Consider the following 26399-nt stretch of genomic DNA (forward strand, 5'->3'; position numbering starts at 1 on the left):
TACTGTATTTCTTTCATTTATTTAAAAATGAAGCATTCACATAATATACATTAATACTGATAAGCATGATTCCAGACATGAAGCTGTTTTACAAAATCAGACAAACACAGAAACATAATATAGGTTCTCAGTAGTGCTTACATCAACTTTATAAATAAGCTGAGAGTTTTACAAGCTGACAGATTTTGTACTGATAAGTGTGATGAAACAAGCTCCCAGGCTCTGCATTTTATGTTAGAGAACAACAGTCATCTTTGCAGGTTCAGTTGTGCTGCTGTAGCATCTACGAGGGTGCCGATTGAAGCTGACCCTTGTGCACGTACTCCAGCGCGGTAGCGATGGTCCTCATGTCCATCTCGATGCTGCGGGCCCAGTTTTCCACATCCCCAATTTCCTGTTTTAAAAAAAAAACGATTCATTTACTCCAACTGTGGCTACACTACCATCTATGTTTGTCTGTACAGTGGAACCTCGGTTCTCGACCATATTTCGTTCCAGAACCCTGTTCGAAAACCGATTTGTTCGATCACCGAAATCCTTTTTCCCATTAAAAATAATGTAAATCGTTTTAACCCGTTTCAACACCCTGAATGTTTACCTTGAATGTTTAATGTTAACATTAAGCTAACCCAGGCTAATCGTACGTTCGCGTTATCGTAATCTTCCGTACGAAAGATTACGCTAACATGAACGTGTAAAATTAAAAAAATCAGGTTGTTTACAAGTCATTTAGCACCCGGGTTCATTGGAAAGGGGGCTCTGTTCCAACACCCTCAATGTTGGGCTCCGTTCCAACACCCTGAATGTTTAACCTAAACTTAGGGCTAACCCAGGCTAATCGTACGTTCGCGTTATCGTAATCTTATGAATAGGATTTCTTACCTTTGTGGTGGTCAGCAGAAGGCGCTCGCACACCACCTGTTTGGCTATTATTTCTTTCTTAAATGCAATAGTTGTACGCACTACTTTTCTTTTTTCACCTGTAGCAACTTTGCTGCTTGCACTGACTTTCTTCGGAGGCATCATAAGGGGCTAAAACACCCGTACGCCACTCAGCATCGCACCCCAGCGTACGCACTAACACATTACTGGCGTTCCAACTCTGATTTTTTGACCGAACAGCAAAGCAAGAATTTCTCGAAATTTTTGGTCGGACACCCATTTGTTCGAACTGAGAAGCATCCGAAAACCGAAGTTCCACTGTATTTTCCAATAAGCAGCATATTTTCTAAGTTGCAAGTCAAAGGTGATATAATTATACTAGAGCAAATGAATCTCAAAGAGTTACTAAAGCCATGCTCTCTGCAATAACCAGGTTGCGAGGCCATGAAAGCAACAAGGAAGGGAACAAGTCAACATGTTTACGGGAAATTGTGTTGTTTTGATCTAATACCATTGTTTAAAGAATGCAAAATCATGGCAAAGTCCACCAAATATGTAAATGCAAATGGTAAATAGCGAAGAGCATCAGAAAAAATTCAGTTTCTTCGAAAAAAGTATGTCCTATTAGCAGTGATTTTGTATGAATTGGTCTCCTCTTCATGGCTTCACGAAAAAAAACCTTTGAATTAAATATCTTGGCACCGTCAAATACCCTGGCTTCTTGCTGTGCCCGCACATAATAGGCATTAAGAATCAACTAATGCGGTGACGTTTTGCCCGTACAACACTTGAGACTTGAGGTTTAAAATGATGTCGAATTCAATGATATACATTTCTTCCAACCTCAAAGACAAGTGTGTCTACAATTTCTATCCTAGCTTAAATTATAATACAATGTTTCAAAATTGTTTCATTGTATTCATTACACAGTTGGAATGGTGCGTTTTTCAAAAAACAGTGTGTGCTGCTAAATGATGTGCTGTACGGACCTCAAGGTTGGGTAGGGTTACTTTAACTGGATTACTTCCAATTACTTTTGGATTACTCCAATACCAAATATGCTAATAAAAGACAAAAGAAACTAAATATGAATAAAATTACTCAATTTTGTGCAGGCTTGGGGAGTAACGGAATATATGGAACGGCAAAAATGATGTCGGCAAGCTGTTTGGATTTATTTTCATTTTGTTTCTGTCGCATTTTATGTTCGTTTTGCCGGAGATCAAAGAGATCAAAGCCAGGAGAGAAAGCTTACCACGTGTTGTGAGTCTGAATTTTATTCATATTTACTGTAAATTCCGGACCGTAAGCCGCTACTTTTTTCCCCAACTTTCAACCCTGCGGTTTATTCAGTGATGCGGCCAATTTATGTAATTTTTCTAACGGCCGCCAGCGGCGCTCGAGTGTTGTTACCATTAACTGCCCTGTCAAAGCTATATTATTATTATTAAAGCTTTGAAAACTCTCTCAGTGTACCGTCTTTCTTTGTAAATATGTGTAACCCATGTATAATATGTATTTGCAACTGTATATTTTTGTAATGTACCTGTATTTATTTGTATTTATTTTAGACACTTATTCTGATATGTTTTGCACGTGCGAACGAAAAATGAGGGGCGGAACAAACGCGGGTGCCGTGTTTAAGTGGGGACCGCTAAAGGTGAGGGACAGACAAGGAAAGAAGAGGGGGTAAAAAGTTGGTTAAAGAAAAAGGAGTTGCGTCAGTAAATGTGTTGATCTGATATATTTTTCCCACCCTTACCTTTGGAAATATACACTTTTTTCCTTGGATTACTTTCAACGGGACCCGGACTCTGCAGATCTGCATCAAACCTTAAGTACCGGTATCATTTTCTACTCATTTTGCCGTGACTTTTGGACTGTGGACTTTAATGAAGGATCTATTGACACTAACAAAGATGTTATATAATGAAATTGTGAATATGTTTGATTTTCGAGAAGGTTTGTTCAAACCTCACTTTGTGTTTGCTGTTAAAAACGTAATATTGGAATATAATATTGTGAATGTGCTTAATTGCTGTTGAGATTGTCATGATTGTTTTCTGTTTTTAGTGTCAATAAATTTGTTCAAACCAAAAAAAAACATTTAGTTTCAATCGCGGGACTTGAAGTCGGGTTTGGGTTAATTTTGTGTTTGTGTTACATGTTTAAATGTGGGCGCATGCGGCTTATATACAGGTGCGGCTTGTGTATGGACAAAATCGTTTTTCCTCTTAAAATGTGGTGGGTGCGGCTTATAATCAGGTGCGCTCTATAGTAATCTTTTACAATATTCTGTACATTTTGCAGTGGAACTTATCTGTTCAATCAAAAATATGCCAATGGTTCACCACTGTCCTTATGTTCTCACTTGAATCCATATTCATGATCGACAGGCAGTACGCAGTATCTCCATGATGGCGGCTTCCGGTTTGATGATGAGCTGTGAAAGCTCTATTGGGCCCTGTAACTGTCTAATTTGGTCACTATTTGTTAAACACCTTAAGTTTGACGTTTCAACTTGGGTTCCTCCTTGCTACATTGTCCATTCAGGCTCCAATACATAAAAATAATGTACTTAGGCCTGGGCGATATGACGACATATCACATCTTTTTTTTCATTCACATTTTTATTCTAATTTTTGCCCCAGAGTGAAAGGTTACAATACCGCATGCTGCTTTAACCAATCCTTGACGGAGCAAAGACACATGGTGAAAAACTTCTACACTGCATTTCAAAAATATGAAGAATATTTTTCAAAATTAAAAGTTAACAAAATGGGGTACCGTAAATTCCGGACTATAGAGCGCACCTGATTATAAGCCGCACCCACCACATTTTAAGAGGATAAACGCTTTTGTGCATACACAAGGCGCACCTGTATATAAGCCGCATGCGCCCACATTAAAACATGTAACACAATCACAAATTTAACTTAAACCCGACTTTGAGTCCCACAATTGCAACTGAATATAAAGTACACTGTCCAAAAACCACAGCCGGCAAAATGAACGGAAAATGATACCGGTACTTAAGGTTTGATGCAGACCTGCAGAGTCCGGGTCCCGTTGAAAATAATCCAAGGAAAAAAAAAGTATATTTCCAAAGGTAAGTAAATATGCACGCTAAGTAAAGTTTACGTGCAGTAGCTCTGATTCCTTCTTTATCGCACTGCTCGATTGCATTTAGCTTGAAAGCTGCGTCATGTGCGCCATTCTTTTTGCAATTTGCATGGTGAGGATATTTCTACGCTAATTTAATTTGTGCACAAGCTAAGAAGTTGTAGTCTTCCTCGGCACATATATTTCACCGGTCTAAATCTTACCTTTTGTACTCGAGCGCCGCTGGCGGCTGTTAGAAAAATGACATAAATTGGCCGCATCACTGAATAAGCCGCAGGGTTGAACGTTTGGGAAAAAAAGTAGCGGCTTATAGTCCGGAATTTACGGTAATCAAAACAAAAAAAAACATGGCACATAATCTTAAGTAAACCTAAAATCCCCCAAAATTACATAACCATATAAACCAAAACCTAATTTTAATTTACACTTAGCTCCATGTTGAAGCCATTTTGTGCATAGGCTATAGTCTTAAGTTGTCTTGACAACGATAACAAATTTTTTTAAAAAAAGTTCAGTTTCAGGTATGTTACAAATAAACAAACAAACCAGCCACTACTTTAAAGGTTACGGACCAGAAAAATCAGACTGTCTACAATATCAGGCTTTAATGCTGCTCTGTGACAGGTCACGATGTTCCCACCTGCCTGCAGCGATGCATTGTTTTTCCTTCAGCGTATTCTAGCGGGTAAATACTGTTTTAAATGGTGGAATAAGGTTGTCGTGTTGCCAGTCTTGGTTGTCACATGTTGTCGACATAGTTTGCAGTGCAAGTCGCCGCTGTTTTTTTTTTTTTTTATGAAACTCTTGAGTAACCAAAATACCTCCGAACTGAAGATGAGGGGCTTCTCCTGTCTACCACTCTCAGTATGCTTTTAAGGGGTCAGCTGAGTGTCCTTTTTCTTTTTATTGGTCATTTTGACCGTGTTCCTTTTCGTTTTCACTCTGTGAGACGCTCTTCTGCTATTTCTAAGAAATAATTGGCTGGTCCTCGTCACCATTTCCATCTCCTGAATGTTAGTCTGTAACTTGCGTTTTCATTGCTTTAGCGCCCTCATTTTCTCTGATGTTCAGATGGTGTAATTACAGTGTAGATCATCGACTTTCTATCTAACGTCGTTATTACTTTTCCTATTCACCCTGTATACGTCGGACTTTCAGTACAACTCTGAGTCCTGCCACGTGCAGAAGTTTGCTGATGACACTGCTATCGTGGGATGTATTAGAAGTAGGCAGGAGGAGGAGTACAGGAAATTGATTCAGGACTTTGTCCAATGGAGCGATGCAAACCACCTGCACCTGAACACCACCAAGACCAGAGAGATGGTGGTGGACTTCAGGAGAACTAGAACTCACCCGGTTCTTGTAACCATCAAAGGAGAATGTGTAGAATTTGTCCAGACCTACAAATACCTGGGTGTGCAGCTGGACAATAAACTGGACTGGACTGCCAACACAGAAGCTCTATGTAGGAAACGTCAAAACCGTCTTTACTTCCTCAGAAGGTCGGCCTCCTTTAACATCTGCAAAAAGCTCCTTAAAATATTCTATGAGACTGTTGTGGCAAGCGCCCTCTTCTATGCGGCAGCGTGTTGGGGAGGCAGCGTCAAGAAGAAGGATGCCTCTCGTCTCAATAAACTGGCGAGGAAAGCGAGCTTTGATGTGGGCACAGAGATGGACAGCCTGACAACAGTAGCTGAGAGACGGGCACTGGAAAAGCTGCGGTCAATCATGGACAATTCATCACATCCACTACACAGCATTATTTCCAGACAGAAGAGCAGCTTCAGCAACAGACTGCTATCACAGTCTTGTACCACGGACAGACTGAGATCTTTTCTTCCTCATGCCATGAGGCTCTTTAACTCCACCCGGCGAAGTAAAAGTCCACATTAAACCACACCCCCCACATTGTATATTACCGTATTTTTATTGCAGTGTGTATTCTGTGTAGCACTATCTAGATACTCTGTATAACACGCTACATTGGGTATTAACACCTCACATTGGGTATTTGTGTATTGTATTCTTTTTGCTTGATTATTGTTTTGATCTCCAGCGCAGGGATGCTGCTGGAAGTGTGAATTTCCCTGAGGGGATGAATAAAGTATCTATCTATCTATCTATCTATCTATCTATCTACTGTATCTATGATGGCAAAATCTATATGAGGGTAATCATTGAATAACATTTTATCGCTCCGGCCTGATCCTACTTGTAATCAGCAGAGTAGCCAGTGCTCATTTATTGACATCAACCGTAATTTTGATTGAACATGAACTAGATTACTGTATGACACTGCATTATTATTTTCAAAACCATTTGTACACTTTTCAGGTTACCTTAAGAGCCTGATTGAAGCCCTCCACCATGCTGATCCACTGTGCAGTCTGCTTGGAAAACTGGCTGGCCTGCACTTGGAGAGTTTTTACCTCGTGGTCGAGTTTACGCTGGTTGACGTACGCCTGGGCAACACTGGTAAAAAGAAGCATTTTGGTTTCGAAAAGACACAAAAAATCCGCCGACTTTACTGTAGAGTGATATATTGTCAGACGGCAACAAAAAATAACCAGAATGGATTAAAAATAGCATGTATTATCAACTAATCGTCCTCAATGTTTCACAGAAGCGTCAATGTTCTTTCCTTGGTATGAATCATTTAATGTTTACATTACTTATTTATGGCAAGGTACCTCATTCAAGTGCCTTATTTAAATGCCAAAGCTGGGGTACATTAGGATGAACCTACCCAACATTGAGATGGTCTACCAGTGCTTCCGTAAGGCAGGTGGCAGCGGTAATGGCTTCTCTCCTACGTCGTTCTACAGAAGCAAAAACTAAATAAATACAATGAAAACATGATAAAATACAGCAATGTAGAGCAGTGTTTATTCTAACCTTACATAAAAACATATTTTACTTGGATAAATGTCATTCTCTTTGGCCATTGATTAAAAAACAATCTTAAAACAAATGATATTTTGCAAGTTTCTTTCTTCTGCATTGTTTTCTTGTCTGTGGTTTTGCCGTTTAAATTTGGACATTGTCTCATGCTTTTAAGAGTGTAAACATGGCACAGTGAGCAGCTGAAAAGCAAAGGAAAATTAGTTGATGTACATCTTGCAACACCAGTATCTTGAGAAAAAGATCAATGAATAAAAAGGCGTAATCAATTCATGAGTGACTTCCAGTCCTGTTAAGAATATTTGACATGAATGATGCATGCAAAACGAAGATCCTTGTCATGCCTGTTTGCAATTATAAATAAAGTGTCCTACTTGTTGCCGGGTTACTACATTACGAGGACATTTAATTCATTTTTTTTATTTTTGCATTATTATTTTTTTTGTTTAGGAGCCTTCAACACTCTCAAGGCTGTTCTACACTAAGAATATTCACACTCACTTAATACATCCTCAAAATAATTAGATTTTGTAACATAAATCTGAGTATATATTAGCTTACATACTTATATACTGTCCAGGGAGAATCTTGGACAATTCAACCTTAATGTCGTGGAGGTGAGCGCTTAAACTGTAGAATTTAGAGCAGTGTTAGTCTTTAAAGGGACCGTGTGTAATATTTAATGCCTCCTAGTGCTACGAAAAACTTCAATCCAGTAATTGTGTTTCATAAAGCGAATGAGCAAAAATGTGCAGGTTTTTTTAGTTAGCTACCTGGCTACTTTTTTAGTTTTTTAGCTAGCTATCTTCGTACATTTTTAGCTATTTAGCAAGCTATCTACCTAGCTTTTTACATTTTTTGCATGCTATCGAGCTAAGATTTTTTTTTAATTGTTTTAGCTGCCTATCTAGCTCCAATTTAGTTTATCCGGGTATGAACTAATCATATTTGGCATTTGGATTCTATGTAAACCAAGTTATATATTTCATTTTCCATATTTTTCTTAACATATTTCCGTTCCGACAAAAATATTTTATGAAGCTGATGTTATATTTTACTACTTATTTTGTTGTTGTTGAGCTCTGTACAGCCCTTTGAGACTTTTTGTGATAATGGGCTATACGAATAAATATGACTTGACAGTTTTTCTCAGCTATTTTTGAGCCAAGGCAAACTCTTTGAATAACCTATTCTTTTCGTGGACAATATCTCTGTATTATTTGTAAGTGCAACATCCTTTGCCTGGTAATCCTGAAAGGGGAATACCACATGTGCGGTCCCTTCTCAGGGTTTCCTCGTTTTCCTCATGTTGAGGTTTTTGAGTTTTTCCTTGCCCTCATGTTGTTTCCAGATCAGGGGATGGTGTAATAATAGTCTGAAATAATAGTCTGTGCAATAACCTGTGCAGCCCTTTGAGACTCTTTGTGATTAAGGGCTATACAAATAAAAATGACTTGACTTGACTTTTTCCATTAAAAGGCTAACAGTGCATATTAAAAAAACGTATTCCTTGTATAAGCATATTTGGTATTGGTGTAATCCAAACGTAAATAAAGGTATTCAAGTTACATTACTGTATTATTATGGTATTGTGATTACGTTACTGATTTTTTCAACAAGTATTTGGGAACTGTATCTGATTACATTTTAAATGAACCCTCCCAGCCCTGTAGACAAGGCACACCGAAAGAAAAATACATTTGTAGAGGTCAAGTTACAACGTGGAGCTGTGGATTATAGCAGGGAACATTTCATAATGGAGGACTCAATGTTGTCACTCGTTGTTTTGTTTTTAGCTAGGCTAGCACCGTTGGCTAGCACAGTTGTCAATAGGCGAAATAACGACAGGTCTGGACAACTCAGCTCACCTTGTTGCTCTTTTCGTTCGTTTTGCCTCGCCTGGTGTTCCTTTAATAAACGAGAAAGCATTTTCATTCAAATGAAGGGTTATAGCGTTGGTAACCATGAACCAAATAGCAAACGTAGCTAAGAGTGCAGGATGCTAACAGCTGGTGTAGGGTCACGGGACCACGACAATGACGTCACATGCAACCTCACGCGTCGTTCCTTCATATTCAATGACAATAACGTTGTTAAAAAATATATGTATTTTTGGAATTATATTTTTTAAGGTATTAAACACATTAAAAGCATTTTGGGTGATTTTGTTTAAATTCAATTTTAGTGAAATGACGTCAGACTAATGTAGCTTTAAAAGAAAACAATTGATCAAAATGCGAACGTTCTTTCACGCCTTTGCAAACTGCATTTTTAAATAAAACTGAGAAAATGTCGGATACACCTTTATACCTTACCGATTTTCCATCGTTATCGACATATCCAACAAATACAATGCACGATTAACTAACCTCTGATTTTATTGTGAAAGTGTGTATCCCGGAAAAGCCTCAATGGCGTCAACTGGCTGTGCGAGCCACTGGCCCGTCTGTGATGATGGCTACCAGACGGCAACGCTAACGTGACTTTAACCTCGACGTGACGTTTGGAGGAACTAAATATCGTTCCCTTTTATCGCCTGCCGGTGTCAGGTAACGCTGTAGCTCCATTTTGGGCCCTTAAAATACTCGACGGAAAGCGCGTTGGTTGACGTTAGCATAAAATGCTGCGTTCAGTGGTCGCTATAATAAAAACAACATGGAGTCAAAAATGGTGGTTTCAAGGGTCAACATTTTCACGTTTTTACATTTAAAATCGATATGTCACCTATTTGATTGCCTGCTGTTATATTTTTGAAAGCTTTAATATTAACACGAAAGTGGTTTGCAGTAACCAACCAGTTCATTTGACAGTTGACAACAGGCTTAAAATGTATGGGTAAAATGTGACTACAACGCAAACACTGCTGTTATATGTGTATTTTAATTAAAATGAACCAAGCATACAGGAATATTAGCATGCTGGCTCTATGTTTAAGTGGGATTTTCTTTGCTGCGGAAACAACTCCCTCACTCCTCGAAATAGCCAAGCTTAACCAACCGCATCGTTGCGTAACCCGATGTGAAGGCAAGTGTCATGAGGTGATTGTTTGCCTTTTAATTTCCACATTCCAAGGTTTATTTAACATGTGTATAAATTATTAAGCAAAACCTGGCTTACACATTTGTTTTACGCTGGCTTTAGAGATCAGAGAGATTCAGATCTACTTTATTGTCATTCTTGTACACAGAACGAAATGTCGATACATCTGACCCGTACAGTTTCCTTGAATGTACAGATATAAATAAAATGGTGTATTGAGTTGGAGTATTGAAGTACTAATAATATACTAAATAATAATAGCTATGTATAGTATTATACAGTAGTGCAAAGAGTGCAAGAGTAGTGCAAAGAGTGCAAGAGGAGCAGATGTGCAAAATGGGCAGTCAGGTAAACAATACAATAACAATAACACCGGAGTACGATAGTGCAGAGGAGAACAGATGTGCAAAGGAGTGGCTAGGTATAAGAGAACTGCCAGTAGTGCAAAAAACAAAACAAACAGATGTACAGATTAGCAGCTGTGTAGGCTTACTGTGTGTGTGATTGACCATTTAACAGTCTAATGGCGAGGGGGACAAAGCTGTTGCAGAACCTGGTGGTCCTGCACCGCACACTGCAGTACCTCTTCCCAGAGGCTAGCAGAGTGAACAGTCCATGATGGGGGTAAGAGGGGTCCCTAATGATGTCCCTGGCTCGGGATAGGCAGCACTTCTGGCCAATGTCCTGAATGGAGGGGAGAGAAGTCCCGATGATTTTCTCTGCTGTCCTCAGCACCCTCCTCACACTACCCCGGTTGGAGGCACTGCAGCCTCCACACCACACAGAGACACAGCTGCCTCATATTGAATAAACCTTGTATTTAGTTTTGTTTTGACACCTGTTAAATTATTAAACGGTGAAGCGCGTCGTTTGAGGTGTCCTTCAAACGTTGAAAGATATATAAATTCTCTATTAAGTATGTGTTAACTATGTCCAAATGAGTGCAAAGGGTTTTAATACTGTATTTTTTGCCGCCACTCTTACAGTATTTGCTTTCATCTTTTAGCAAAGCTGTTAGGGATGCGCAGCACATTAGGTAGGAGGAAAAGGGAGGAGTTGGAGAGTGACTTAATGCTTGTCATCACATTGTTAATAGTGTAGCATGAAAATGGTAAAAGTAAGGAAAAGACTGTTTCAAATACAGTCTAAACGCCAACCCAAACCCCCCCAAAAGATGAGTTTATCCGAGCGCATCTCATAAAAGCACATACTTGCACAAGCAACAGAAGGAGCTTAACAGAGGCTGAAATGATGACACAAGCCAGTAGAAAAGCTCAAAATTCCGTACAGCACCTTTAATCCTTACCTTCTATAATTGATTCTTGGCAGAATTTGGGACAGTGCCTTCCTTTCACATAATTATAATACAGGGTGTTTCAAAAACCTCATATCCTTTGACAATTAATCATTATTTATTATAATATATATAATATTTATTTTTATATCTATACACAGCACGGCGGCGGAGTGGTCAGCGCTTGTGCGTCACAGTTCTAAGGTCACGAGATTGAATCTCCTTGCGCAGGTTTCCTCTGGGCACTCCGGTTTCCTCCCACGTTCCAAAAACATGCATGTGAGGTTAATTGGCCAGTCCAAATTGTCCCTAGGTGTGAATGAGCAAGCGATGCAGCTAATGAGATGAGATGAGCTATATAAATAGACATCCATCCATCCATTATCTGCACCGCTTATCCTCAGTAGGGTCGCGGGGGTGCTGGAGCCCATCCCAGAAATCATCGGGCAGTGGGCAGGGGACACCCTGAACTGGTTGCCAGCCAATCACAGGGCACACAGGGACAGACAACTCACTCGCTCATTCACACCTAGGGACAATTTGGGCCGGCCAATTAACCTGACATGCATGTCTTTGGAATGTGGGAGGAAACCGGAGTGCCCGGAGGAAACCCACGCAAGCACGGGGAGAACATACAAACTCTGCACAGTTAGGCCGGTAGCTGGATTCGAACCCACAAAGGAGGTTCCCAAGACCTTAGAACTGTGCCGCACAAGCGCTAACCACTGCGCCGCCGTGCTGCCCCTATTTATATGTATATACATAAACACATTATTATATGTATGTACACACATATTTTATGTGTTATGTGTGTGTGTTTATTAGTTTACTTTTCTCATGAGCAGATAATCTGTACAGATTAGAAAAAAAATGGTAATTTGCTGGAGACTGTTACCTGAGATATGTTTCAGCGTGTTTGGCAAGAGCTGGATTTCCTACTTGACTAATGTCTCAGGCGGCGCACATCTTGGACATTTGTGAAAATCGATCACACAATCCACATGCTTTTGAATTTCTCATTCAGATTTGAAAGAATACATTATATGATCTTCAACATGAATACTTTTTAATTTTATTTGCCGTAATCATGTACTTTCCGTGATACTTACATCTTAAAGGATATCATTTTATTTAAACACCCTGTATACAGGAGCATACTTACTGGTTTATGTATGTTTTTACAAACTGTTGATACAATCAATTTCAAAACCAAAAAAACGGTTTCTGTTTGCCAAAGAGTGATGCCAAATATCACCTCATAAGGCACATGGTGATGGGACTAGTTCAGCTTAGTGGGCTTATATACTACATTTAGCTTTGTATTGGGGGGATAATTGTAAACAGTTGGGCAGAAAAAAATAGACTCTATCCAAATCTGTCTTAAGTGTGTTGCATTAATTCTGCTGCATTTTTTTAACTGTTATTACAGTTGCTGATTCCTGGCAGTGTTATGGATGAGCTATGAAGGCTCAATTACAAGTCACAGGTATGTCTCTTAAGTTTGAAAATACCTTAATTCTTCAATGACGTTTCTTAAGTATTTTATCTTGTGGCAGTTGCTGGATCAAAACACACCTAGCATGTTGTTATGAAAATATTTGACCCTTTCCTCTTATGTGCTTCACAATATAGTCCCCCTTGCAAACAAAGTAAAATCAAGTCATTTTTATTTGTATAGCCGTTAATCACAAAGAGTCTCAAAGGGCTGCGCAGGTTATTTCACACACTATTATTTCAGACTATTACACCATCCCCTGACCTGTAAACAACATGAGGGCAAGGAAAAACTCAAAACCTCAACATGAGGAAAATGAAGAAACCAAGACCTGGAGGCAGACTTGGTGTATTTTTTATTTTCTCCATAAACAGAAGTAATTTACCAGATGTTCAGTCTGATCACAACCTAAGCATTTAAGAAAATAGACATATAAACTAAGTGAGTGCTTCAATGCATATAGAAGGACAGGAACACAATACTAATTTAATGTAGTAAGTGTATTTTATATAAACCTTAGAATGTATTTGTATTATAGGTCACTTAGTGAAGTTGTGGAACTGCAGAAATATTGTTTATTTTTGGACGGTTTTGGTCCGGGCTGAGGCTGCAAAGGATTAATAACATTTCAATCTGTTTCAATGAAATACAAAGAGTGTGTGTTCTTATTGTACAGACCAGTACAACGTTTTTATCTCAGGGCACCCATAAGTTTACACTCTTAGCTTATGCAAATGTGCAAAACCAACAAATTTCATTGCAGCTCTAGTTAGTCTTTTTTGAGCAGGACGTCATTGTTATTTGCAATTTATTGGCCTGAAAGAAGCTCTGAATCCTTTCCTGGCTCGAGTACATTTATCATTTTTGTCGGTCACCATCAAAAAACTAATTTTCAAGTAATAAGATGGATGAATGAAATAATTGAGAGATGGATATTAAGTTGTTAGTATCATACCTCATAGGTTGTCAGAGCCATTTCTTCTATAACCGTACTAAAGCCTGATCCCGGAAACCCCCATATGAAAGCTTTGACCGTTTCACAGCTCACGTGGCAGTGTGTATATGCGTGTACTCGTAATGTGCCTAACTGGGGATCAGTGATATCGTTTTTACACCACCTATTTGTTCTGCCCTCGATATATATTCGAATATACTTTAACAGTTAACCAAACTCCTTTGTCTCATCAAAACTCTGAAGACGGTGCAATGTTGGTCCACAGTTTATTGATTTAAAAAATGTGTAAAAAAGGAGCATTCTTACAATTTTTTTTACCTATTTTAAGATTGCAGTCCATCATACAGATACAGAAATTAAATTACTCTTTAAAACATGTTAGTGCACTTGTGCTCACATACTACCGTAAATTCCGGACTATAGAGCTCACCTGATTATAAGCCTCACCCACCACATTTTAAGAGGAAAACCGATTTTGTACTTACACAAGCCGCACCTGTATATAAGCCGCACGCGCCCACATTAAAAAAAATGTAACACAAACACAAAATTAACCCAGAACCGACTTTAAGTCCCGCGATTGTAACTGAATATCCTTCATTAAAGTACACAGTCCAAAAACCACAGCCGGCAAAATGAACGGAAAATGATACCGGTACTTAAGGTTTGATGCAGACCGGCGGAGTCCGGGTCCCGTTGAAAGTAATCCATAGTAAAAAGTGTATATTTCTAAAGGTAAGGGTGCGGCCGTTAGAAAAATTACATAAATTGGCCGCATCACTGAATAAGCCGCAGGGTTAAAAGTTTGGGGGAAAGGTAGCGGCTTATAGTCCGGAATTTACGGTAAATGCCTATTCAGTTCTTGTTTTTACAATCTGCAAACATCTAGACTTAAGCAAAATGTGTGCTTGGACATGGGCCCTAATGTGAATCCACCCTAATACATTTACCAGCTCAGTAGCCTAGATGGTAGTGTGCCCGCTTTGAGACTGGGAGGTCGCTGGTTCGCGCCTCGACCGAGACATACCTAATTGGTATAATGGCGGCGCCCTCTGGCTGCGGCTGCATCGACTCGCTACAACGGGTCAGGTGTATCGACATTTCGTTCTGTGTACATTGTTACAAAGAATGACAATACAAAGGAAATTATTATTATTATTATTATTATTGAAGCCAATGCGCTATTTTTACAATTTGGTGTGTATCCCTTTCTAGTGCTTTCTGCCAAACTCAAGGAAAACAAGAAGAACTGGTTTGGTCCAAGTCCATATGTGGAGGTAGTTGTGGATGGTCAATCAAAGCGGACAGAAAAGTGTAACAATACAAGTAGTCCAAAATGGAAGCAGGCACTAACGGTGTAAGTACCAAACACTTTATATCCCGAATTCCTTTTTTTTTTTTTTTAGCAGAAACTCTTTGTTTCGAGAAAAAAAATTCTTCCTGTCTTTTGCCACAGAATTGTGACACCTCTCAGCAAGCTAATATTTCGTGTGTGGAGCCACCAGACACTAAAAGCAGATATCTTGTTGGGAATGGCCACGCTGGAAATCTGCGACACCCTCAAGGCCAATGAACTGAAATGTGAGCGCTTGATTCAATCTGTCTATTGAAATATTTTAACACACATCTCAGATCCGAACTAGGATCTTATCAGGCGGGGTCCGCATTTTAACATTCTAACATTTAACTTTCAAGATCAAATTTTGCTCGCTTACTTAAGCGAATGGTTTGTTTGTCTGTTAAGAGAATGTTAAATGATGTGTTTGTTTAATATCGCAGACAAATCCTTTTTTAGCTTGTGTCTCTTCTTTTCTGTGCGGCTGTACAGGTATGGACTATTAACTATATGCACGGTGTGGGCCATCTTTTCATGCCTAAAATAAAACTACAAACTACAGCTATACTTTGTGCTTATTAGGAGTTTTATTCTCATATATATTTTTTAATATGCTGTTCCGGTTTCTTCTCACATTCCAAAAATATGCATTGGAGGTTGATTGATAAATCAAAATTCACCCCAAAATGTTACTATGCATGTGATTGGTTGTCTATGTGTGTCCTGCAACTGACTGGTGACCACTCCAGGGTGTTCCCATCCCACCCGCTGAATCACCCACTCCAGGGTATGCTGTCCGTTACTTCGGAAACATTTGCGTAATCAAGCAAAATAAAGAAACGTAGGTCCACAAGTTGTAAGTGGCATCTGCCTTGGCCTCAAATGCAATGTTCATTTGACCTGTGAAAAGTGATGGGTCCCAGGGACTCGCATGCTCAAAAATCTATGGGTCCCAACAGAGATCTGTGGGTCCCCAAAATTTAGTGTTATCGCGGTTGAAATTGTAAATCGGCGACAAATATATAATATAAATCTATATATTCATTCAGTTTTAATCATCACAGTTTATTGCTAATACAAATCGGTTATCACTTCAAGATTTTTCAGTTCACAACAATATTGTACATTATAAGAAATATTATTGCTGAAATAACTATATTCATCTATATTTTCATGCAGTTTTAATCATCACAGTTAATTGGTAACACAAAGCAGTTATCACTTCAGATTTTTCAGTTCACAATATTGTACACTATACAAAATAATATGGCTGAAATATTTATATATTCATGCAGTTTTAATCATCACAGTTAATTGGTAATACAAAGCAGTTATCACTTCAAATTTTTCAGTTCATATATTCTTTGTGGTTTGCTGTCCCGTCACAGTTGTAATGCCTTCTCAAGGTCCAATCCATTATCATCCTCCTCATAGCGTAACCAGGAATACAATTGAGTCCATTTTGGCAGAAAAGTCCTTTTCTTGCTAGTATTATTTTGTTTATTTTCTTTCGTCGAATCGTTCGCTTCAACACACGTGTTTTCCTTGCCTTCGCGGTCTTCTGAAGAATTTCTCCGCCGTTTTTTCGTGCCGGAATTATTGCCGTTGTTACCACTTTCTGTGTTATGTTTCGACTTATTACTGACACTGAAGAAATTACCAATTTTTTGTTGATTTGCACCGCCACAACAATGACGTCACCTCGAAGCAACGAGACCTCGTTTGCCGAGATCGGCGCGAGACCAAAACAACAATGGTCGGATGGCGGATCTGTCTGACGAAAAGTTTGGAGTGCGATAAATCTTTGTTAAAAAAAAAAGGTAATCGGGAAATTACTGTGAACACAAAGAAAAAGACAAAATCCAAGTCATAGGGCCTATTTATATTTTCTCCAAAAAATACGTTCAGTACTTAATAAAGTATTCATCAATTTTCCAGCTGCCTCATCCTCACTTGTTGCTGCAGCTTATCCAAGCTGAATTTGGGCAGTGGGCAGGGGACACCCGGGACTTGATGCCAGTCGATCACAGGGAATAGAAAGACAACCATTAACTCACACACCCATTCCTTAGGACAATGTAGACTTGCCAATCGACCTGCCGTGCATTCAACATTGATCTTTATTTTTTTGATTTTTTTATGTCAGCCTGATGCAATGGTACGACTACAAAGAATGTGTTGTCATATGGCGTTTCTGTTTTTTATTGCCCCAACGCTATGATTTCACTTTGGAGGATAAAATGTGATACTATACATTGTGTTTATTAGTGTGTGAGGTGGTCCAGACGCTTCAGCTGTCTTCTGATAGAGATTCGCAAGATATTGTTGGTGACCTCTCTGTCTGTCTGGATGGAATGCACGTGGACCCGGAAACCTTTTCCGCAGCTGAAAGAGACCACGGTGAAAGAATTCTACAATAGTAGCGTTTCTCATTACTGTTGATTTCTAGTTGTAAACTGCATTCTAAAGTTATTTGCTGGGATGACAGTTTTTAATATTGTGGTTTCTGTTTCTGCCCTTAATTGCATGTTGTACATCTGTCGTGAAGCTCAAATGACTCACAAAAGAAAATCAAAACAAAAAAACTGTTGCTATAATGCAGCGTATTTTTGACATCTGCCAAGCAAAGCCTCCAAAACTGATTGAAAACCTTCTTTGCATTCCAGCTTCTCTCCGAAAAGATGTTTCAAGACAAAATGGAAATACTGGCAACAGGTAAAGTAAACGTCTTTTTAACTAAAAACTAAAACTTTTAAATCTTACATTTTGCTGGCACCTACTAACCACTTAATTTTTTTCTTTCTTGCGCAAGGGCCCTAGTGCTTTATTTTCAGTATTCAGTTACCATTTACTTTTTCTTTTTTCCTTCTACCCTTAACCATTATTTTGGTAAAAACATGTTTCAGTTCACAAAATGTGTCCAACTGTTTTTCTTTTTTAGATCATCAAAGTGTGTAAATCCCTTTACGCTTTTCAAAGTAATCAAACAACCTTCCTACTTTTGACGATTCGCATTACTGGCGCTACCATCAATAAAAGTACTTGGGCTACTGATAAATCCTGGCAACAATTGTCCGTATTTATTGATTAGAGTTAATGTGAAGATTATGCAATCGACTTCCATACATTATTGTTATGACAATGCAAGTGTTGCTCCAACTGTCCTCCTTATGGTATACATTAAAAACATTGCAGAAAAAGAAACAAAATATTTGTGCTAGAAAAGCAATAGAATGCATAGATGTTTAAAAAAACAAATGTTATGTATCTCTGGTTAAAACGAAAAATCCGCCCATCATCACAGCCTGATATGCATGTATTTCAGGGCAAGCAGAGACACCTCACCTTCCAGTGACTCTGATGAGTGGGTTATAGTGCCTGATGCCAGCAGAGTTAATGGAGGGGGCTCCCATTCCCCTGGGGGGGCTGGTGGCTCTCGCCACTCTCAACCTGCCCGCTCTACTGCTGTGCCCGGTGGACCTGCTGCTTCATTAAGTAGTATGCTAATGCCCTCAAGCTATAATGAATGTTTCAACATTTTCAAAGGTGTTAAAATATGCTTTCATTGTTTTGTTGTTATTCTTTCCAGCTTCATCCAGCAGTTCCTCTCCAAGCGAGTTAAGCGATGCTCCAGCGACTGATATATCCTCGCAGGCGTCCGTCAGCGGGGGTTCAGATCAGCCCTCGGGGGGAGCGGGAGCAATGGTGGGAGCTGTCGCAAGACCCCCTGCTGCAACTGTGCCCAAAGCAGCTAACCCTTCAGCACAGGCCACAGCCGCTCCCAGAGTCTTGCCTGTGAACAGCGGCCCCTTGCCACAAGGGTAAAGACATGCTGCACTCACACTATGCACGAATAATAAGAGAATTTGCAGAAAATGGGATAATACGATCATTTAATGTGAAGTGAATTTAAATTAATTTGATATCTAATTTTCTACTATTCATGTTTTCAGCACTTTGGTGTGTAGTGTATATTTTATCCCATTTTGTTCAATTTAGATGGGAGCAGCGGATGGACCCCAATGGACGTGTGTATTTTGTAGATCACATTGAAAAGAGGACAACCTGGGAACGACCGGAGTCGTTGCCGACAGGGTAATTCTATACTGCTGAGACCTATGTTGTTTTTTTTTTTTAACCAATAAATGCTGATGGCTACCAGTTTGGTATGCATTTCTAAAATAACAACTGTTGTTACTATGATATTGCCAGGTTAATTATTGGAAAAAGGGATAAATAGATTGAGTCACCCACTAAAAAAATGAATGTAACTAGAAAATCACAATGACCAAGCCAAGTAAGCCATTTTCTGAACCGATGCGTGGGCTACTCAGGGGGCTATCTTGTGCCCGGGGCAACATGTTAAAGACCGCTGCTCTAAGGGATACACACTAATGAGGTCTTGAAAAGTCACGCAGAATACTGATCTGCGGTTCTGTCCATCAAATACTATACATTACAGTGTTAAAAATGCTGACTGAAATTGATACATGCAACTCAGTAACCATTATTTTTGTATAGGGTCTTTTTCCTCTTGTATGGCAACTTAGTTTTGCTTACAGTGATACAGATAGTCTTGCTTTGTCGTCATATGCTAAAATAAAATAAATTTTGAATAAATTAACAATATTTGTAATGCTGTTAAAATGACTAAAGTATTGTCTTAGCGTGCACCGAGATGGAAATTTTTTGGCAGTACCCGAAAATGAGACTCTTCGCCAAAATCTGAAAATCTACTATCAATTTGACAAATCCTTAGACATAATCCATCCATCAATTATCTGCACTGCTTATCCCTAGTAGGGTCGCAATTTTGACTGGCCAGTTAACCTGACATGCATGTTTTTGGAATGTGGGAGGGAACCCGAGTGCCCAGAGGAAACCCACCTAGGCACGGGGAAACCATGCAAACTTCACACAGGGAGGCTGCCGTGCCGCTCTTTAGAAAATATAAATTTTCACTAATTTGAAAATAATATTTTGACATTTAAGCTTTAAAGACACAATCCTAAGAGAAAATGCCTCGTCAGTTCGCGCAAAACTGTGATAGTGCTTTGCTTCTCTTTACTCATGTGCAAAATATAAAATCAGCAACTGCGTTATGCAAGAGCAACCTTTCCCCGGGATGAAAGTCAGTTAGGCAAGCATTGCCTCTTCTTGGACACAAAAGTCGCAAAGGCTTTTGCGTCGTCACATTTACTGCATTGTTTTTTTCTTCAATTTAAATAATTCATTTGGTCAATATGTATTTTAATCGTCAATTTCACCCCAAAAATCTGGTGCATCTTTAATATCTACAAGTATAATTTACACCCGGGACACAACACGACAACACCCCGAATTTGGCTCGACTGACATGTCGTAGGGAAACGTGGCATGTTGTGACCTTTGCTCTTGACGCGGCAACACGTGCCATCGGGTAGAGTCTTGTCGGTTACAGATTTGTAGCTCAATGAATGGATGGTCAGCAACACAGTCTAGTAATATGGCAGCGCAATTGTTGTGAAACAACATTTTTTGAGTTCTGTCGTGTTGATGGTTTACGTGGTCACAGATATAAGTTACAGGTGCCTAGACCTACCAGCAACTTGCATGGAAACTTTATTTCTTTCAGGATACCAAAAATTTTGAATTTTTTGCCTGACCGGGTTGTTAGTGCAAATACGGTGCAAACCTTTAAGCAAAGGTTGGCAGAAATAGATTTGTCAAATTTTCTTAGGTGAGGGGGCGTAAGGTGACCAAATTTGGCCATGCTCACTCTCAGCATTAGTTTTTTTTGTGTCATGTTTTGATTAATGTATTCAACAATACCTTCAATAAACATTTCATTTCATCCTAAAAACTGGAGTGTGTTCCAGAAAATTTGTTAAAATTGTACTCTTTAAATATAACAATTTGAAATATATTTTGTGAATGAACTGGTAATAGTACACTCAACGGTACTAGGAAGTCCAAGTTCAGCTGTTACAGTAATTTTTTGTTTTTAAATAAAGAAATGTCTCTCATTAATGGTACTAATATGTTTATAGATGGGAGCGCAGGGTAGACCCCATGGGCCGTGTGTATTTTGTGGACCACATCACTAGGACCACCACTTGGCAACGTCCCACGCAAGAGTCAGTTCGCAACTACGAGGAGTGGCAGCATCAGCGCAGCCAACTGCAGGGAGCTATGCAGCAGTTTAACCAGAGGTTCATCTACGGGGTAAGAAAAAGTGGATTGAAACTCAATTGAACAGGTAAAAATATCAATTGAGTGTTTTTCTTCCCGCTTTTTTCAGCTTCAGGACCATTTGGCGGCAACGCCTAACGAAAAGTTCGATCCAATGGGTCATCTGCCACATGGCTGGGGTAAATCACACGTAGTTTTTGTTGCTGTAGTTTTTCATCTTTTAAAAGGTTAATTAAAATGCTCTTTGAAATTATTTTATTTCTTGCATCTTGCAGAGAAAAGGACAGACACAAATGGTAGAGTGTATTTTGTCCATCACCCGACTCGGATGACTCAATGGGAAGACCCCAGGACACAAGGGTAGGTGTGAATGATAGCGATGGTTAATCTCATTGCAAGGCGAGGACACGTCAACGTAGTTTATTAAGTAGTTTTCTAGTTTTGCTGCAACGCCAGTAGCAAGTTCATAAACTGGTTCCTATAAACTATAAACATCGGTTTAGCCAAATAAACTACAAACATTCCTGTACAGTTTTGTTTAACTATGATGATGGCCATACTAATTAGTTTTTACTGGCTCATGCCGATGTCGCAGTGTTTGCCAAGTATTTAGGCGAGGGAGCGAAATAAAATTTATGAAGTCATCCAAAATGACAAAAAACATCCCTGCGAAGAATATCGAGAAATACTTAAGCTTTCTGAGACGGTATGTCTCCTATCAAAGACATATTACAGTGTGATTAGAGTCACTTGTGATTTAAATTTATTCTGGATGCTTCAGTGAAATTACAATTTGATTCAGAATGTTTGAACTCTGTTTAAGAGGGAATGATGCAATAATTATTCATGTTTTTACCTGTCAGTACTTCTTGCCTAGGCTGCATTGACACGTGATGTTCAATTCAGATGTTTTGTTCATTTTTCTTTTCTTTACATTACAAATACATATGTGACTTGTAATGTGAAGGCAATGCACCCGTGATGTGACACACATCTGCTAAAACAACAACGTCAAGTGATGTGCACCAAAAAAGACTTTACATTTGATGTTTCCGGAAGTAAATATGATCCAGTGTGTTCAGCCAATTTCTTCCCTCCTCAATTTCTAGTCTAGCAAACTGATGTAGAAAACATTTTTGAGGATTAGACGTGATCTCCTTGATTTCCTTATTTTGTAAAGACACCCATTGAATGGAGACACTATGTCATTGCCTTATATGATGAACCGTCTTTTATGTCAAATAAAAGGACAATATTTACTATTTAGCGAATCCTAGTGCTAAAAATAACTCCATTATTAATAAAAATAAGATTTATTTAAATATTGAGCAAATATAAATGTAGTAATACTAAATGTGCACTTTTTAAAATATTCATAGGATGAGAGATAAGCATTTAATGTACTTAAATAGATGGTGCAACCTAGTGATACATAAACTTTAATTCAGTAAAAAAAACTATTGCATACTAGGCAAAATTATATGAAAAATCATACCAATGTTAATTTCTAATTAAAAAAAACATTGGCCGAGAACTTTACATTTCTTTTACATGGTGGAATCCATACCTAATGTTGCTGCCATGTTTGTCTGACGTCTTGCTGCTTTCTGTGGCACTGTTTTTCTTTCACGTTAGACAACATTGCCATCTAGCTGTCAAATATTACACACTTAGGCTTTAACACGAGCCTCAACCAAGGGCTGCTGACATAATTGTCTACCACTTTGCTGCTACGGGCACCCCAAAACCTCAAAAAGTCTAGGCAAAGAAGAGAAGTAAAACGGTGCGTTTTGGTCACTTTAAGTTTCCTTGTTTATATTCTTCCTTGTGCGTTTATTGGTAAAATACTGTCCTTATAACTATCTAGCCATTCAACTTGACTATGATACTTTCCAAACCACTGAAAAATAATTGTCACTGATTGAATGTAAACTAGCGTGTGCTGAAGCATTCTAGTGTTTCTGCTTTATAGCCTGCTGAATGATAAACCTCTGCCTGAGGGTTGGGAAATGAGGTTCACTGTGGATGGAATTGCCTACTTTGTGGATCACAACAGGCGAACCACCACCTACATTGACCCTCGTACCGGGAAATCCTCACTGTGAGTTCGGAGCTTATGCAGTCAAATATGCATAATGTTTTTTAGGGTTTTAAAACAGCTGCGCTGTTTTCCTCCAACAGTGAAAACGGACCCCAGATTACCTATGTCAGGGACTTTAAAGCCAAAGTGCAATACTTCAGGTTCTGGTGTCAGGTAAGAAAGCAACACTTGTCTGGATTGGAATTTAAACTCAGTGATATGGTTTTTTTTTTTTCACACACAGCAACTATCGATGCCACAACACATCAAAATTTCAGTCTCAAGGAAAACCTTATTTGAGGACTCATTCCAGCAGGTAATGAAATAAAGCCTTCACTACTCTGTTTATGGTTTAAATGAGTTAAAGTTTTCTTCCACAGATCATGAGCTTCCATCCTCAAGATCTGAGACGGAGACTGTGGATCATCTTTCCTGGGGAGGAAGGTTTGGACTATGGTGGTGTAGCAAGGTAATTTCTACGTCGTTTAGCAGCAGTGAACATGTAATGCAACACTTTGTATCATATTTATTATCGCTTTGTGTTTCCACTTTCAGAGAATGGTTTTTCTTGCTCTCTCACGAAGTGCTCAACCCCATGTACTGCCTGTTCGAGTATGCCGGGAAGGACAACTACTGCCTGCAAATCAACCCCGCCTCATATATCAACCCAGACCACCTCAAGTACTTCAAGTTCATTGGACGCTTCATTGCTATGGTAACAGCAAATGCTTGTGTCCCATCACACTGAAGTAGGGACGTTAGCATCTGACATAATTTAAAATAGGTTCATTATATCAGATGTTTTTGTTTTATACTAATTCGGAAAAAATTTATTTGAAATTAATACACATTACGCATTTATTAATGTCTAAACTCGCTAAAGTGGGATTTGTGTGGTCCACACAAATCAGTAGATTATTTTTTTTACAAAAATGGATTTATTCTGGCAGATTAACCTTTCAGTAAAACAGTAATGTATTTAATATTTACTAATAAATCATTATACATAGGATTGCGCATTTTAGATATTCAATGACCCTTTACATGAAATACATAATTTATGGACTGTATTTTCGCTGTGGTGGTAATCATTTGCACACATAGATACCGATTCTCTTGGTTACACTCAGGGATTTTTGGCTTCCTGTGCCTCTGGCCTCCGACTTCACTGACCACCACTTAACATTTTTACCACATTGCAAAATGTTCAGTTATAAACTCAAATCTAAAGTTATGGAAAAAAACAAAATAAGCCGTTTTAAAGCAAAGATGTCTTTAGCCAGCAGGGGCTGATATTTTTTCTCACTTTAAATATAATATTTTCAGATTTAACTATAGTTGAAATGAGAAAGAAATGTACTGAAAATGAGCCAAAATAATTGTTCATTGGTAAAAAGTTTAACATATTAAGTATTATGTTCTTGTTTTACTTGGAAAAACAAGGTAAAAATGTAGAGACATTTGAGAAATTTTACTTAAAATGAGCAAAATTATCTACTTTTGGAACAATAATGCATTATTTGCAGTGCATACATACACCAGTGTATGTGACACATTTAACTTATTGTATAATGTTAAAATTATACTCTTGTATTATGACGATTACTGTGAATTGTTATAGTAAACTGATGTGATTTTTTTTTTTCACTGTCCTTGAAAAAATCGAATTATATTTTACAAATATTTCAATTGACTTAAAGAAAATACTATTACTTATTAATATGAAGTAAATTAAGCCAACTTTTGCTGAAATAGAAAACATAGATTAACTGAATAGGACCAGCTATTTTCATTTATTGTTCAGGTTACGTGGATTCTTATATAGATAAAATTGTCTTTTGTGTCTTTTGAATATTAAAGATGATTGTCAAGACCATAAAAATATTGCTTTATTCATCAGAACATATTGTAATGTATTAGCTAGGGTTCAATTTCGTGTCAAAAATGTTAAACATTCTATCAGTCCAGCCTCCTGCTTTTAGACAAATATATTTACTTTGACCCCAATATTGTAAATAAAAAAGGTCTATATTATCCATGATTTTGCTTTTTCCTTTGATTTTGTCATTCTAGGCTTTGTTCCATGGCAAGTTTATCGACACTGGTTTCTCGCTACCCTTTTACAAGCGCATCCTGAACAAGCCTTTGGCCCTCAAAGACTTGGAGTCCATTGATCCAGAGTTTTACAATTCTCTCATATGGATCAAGTAGGTCTGGGTACATTATTACTTACTTTTAAATGCTCCTCTGTGATCCGATTGACAGCTGTTGGGCATGAATGAAATACAAGAACGTTTTTATTTGCTTAATTTTCATTTATAATTTGCTTATTAGAAACACCTTAAGCAGGCTCATTTATATGAACTGTGTTTCCAAGGGACAACAACATAGAAGAGTGCGGTTTGGAGATGTTTTTCTCTGTCGACAAGGAAATTCTCGGTGAGGTAACCACACATGAGCTTAAACCAGATGGCGGAAACATTCAAGTGACTGAGGAAAACAAGGAGGAGTACATAAGGTGCTATTTTACACTCCAGAAACACATGTAGAAATCAGACACTTAGGTCTAGACATGCAGCATTTTCTCATTCTATGCACTCATCTCAGGTTAGTCGCCGAGTGGCGGCTGTCCAGAGGCGTGGAGGAACAGACACAGGCCTTCTTTGAAGGCTTCAATGAAGTTCTGCCACAGCAGTACCTTCAATACTTTGATGCCAAGGAACTCGAGGTATCTGGGATTCTCTACACACAAGAGTTTCGAGACCTAAACTTAACATGGTTTTGCTAACTTTGCCTGCTCACTTTCTGGTTTCAGGTGATGCTGTGCGGAATGCAGGAGATTGACCTTGTGGATTGGCAAAGGAACACCATTTACCGGCATTATACTCGGACCAGCAAGCAGATTCATTGGTTCTGGCAGGTTAGTACTGCTTTTGAATAAAATATACATTTTCAGTAGCATAAGTCCTCATATAGATGCTTTTACTAATATCTGAATACTTCCACAAACAAGTTTGCATTCCTTTTCAAATAGAAAACTTAGTTTGTGCCAGTAGGTGTATGCAGCATATTGTGTTTTGATATGAGTTTGTTATCTCATAGTTTCTGAGCGATTTCAGATAA

At 38.6% G+C, this 26399-nt stretch overlaps 2 protein-coding genes across 3 annotated transcripts in view; one reads left to right on the plus strand and one right to left on the minus strand.

Annotated features, from left to right (window-relative positions):
* bloc1s1 (biogenesis of lysosomal organelles complex 1 subunit 1) lies at window positions 1-9344 on the minus strand. Of its 2 annotated transcripts, none has more exons than XM_088339037.1 (5): window positions 9276-9344; window positions 8775-8973; window positions 6752-6839; window positions 6345-6477; window positions 1-394 (listed from the first exon to the last, which is right to left on the minus strand). In XM_088339037.1, exons 2-5 carry the CDS (start codon window positions 8839-8841, stop codon window positions 284-286), a joined length of 399 nt encoding a protein of 132 aa, XP_088195163.1. In that variant the 5' UTR covers window positions 8842-8973; window positions 9276-9344; the 3' UTR covers window positions 1-283. The 2 variants fall into 2 exon arrangements, with proteins under 2 accessions (XP_088195163.1, XP_088195164.1); XM_088339038.1 differs by having other exon boundaries at window positions 6752-6824; window positions 9276-9337.
* itcha (itchy E3 ubiquitin protein ligase a) overlaps window positions 9311-26399 on the plus strand; it is a 21290-nt gene continuing 4201 nt past the window's right edge. Inside the window, exons 1-21 of the mRNA XM_088339036.1 lie at window positions 9311-9455; window positions 12669-12725; window positions 14905-15046; window positions 15146-15270; window positions 17294-17425; window positions 17692-17740; window positions 18351-18523; window positions 18615-18846; window positions 19025-19120; window positions 21055-21229; window positions 21306-21375; window positions 21472-21556; window positions 23169-23297; window positions 23378-23450; window positions 23521-23592; window positions 23657-23745; window positions 23832-23991; window positions 25350-25483; window positions 25654-25794; window positions 25884-26004; window positions 26092-26196. Coding sequence (XP_088195162.1) covers window positions 12701-12725; window positions 14905-15046; window positions 15146-15270; window positions 17294-17425; window positions 17692-17740; window positions 18351-18523; window positions 18615-18846; window positions 19025-19120; window positions 21055-21229; window positions 21306-21375; window positions 21472-21556; window positions 23169-23297; window positions 23378-23450; window positions 23521-23592; window positions 23657-23745; window positions 23832-23991; window positions 25350-25483; window positions 25654-25794; window positions 25884-26004; window positions 26092-26196 — 2328 coding nt within the window. The 5' untranslated portion in view covers window positions 9311-9455; window positions 12669-12700. The remainder of the gene's footprint in view (window positions 9456-12668; window positions 12726-14904; window positions 15047-15145; window positions 15271-17293; window positions 17426-17691; window positions 17741-18350; window positions 18524-18614; window positions 18847-19024; window positions 19121-21054; window positions 21230-21305; window positions 21376-21471; window positions 21557-23168; window positions 23298-23377; window positions 23451-23520; window positions 23593-23656; window positions 23746-23831; window positions 23992-25349; window positions 25484-25653; window positions 25795-25883; window positions 26005-26091; window positions 26197-26399) is intronic.

Source organism: Urocampus carinirostris, chromosome 6 (assembly GCF_059441175.1).
Source record: "Urocampus carinirostris isolate Australia breed hairy pipefish chromosome 6, RoL_Ucar_1.0, whole genome shotgun sequence".
NCBI lineage: Eukaryota > Metazoa > Chordata > Actinopteri > Syngnathiformes > Syngnathidae > Urocampus > Urocampus carinirostris.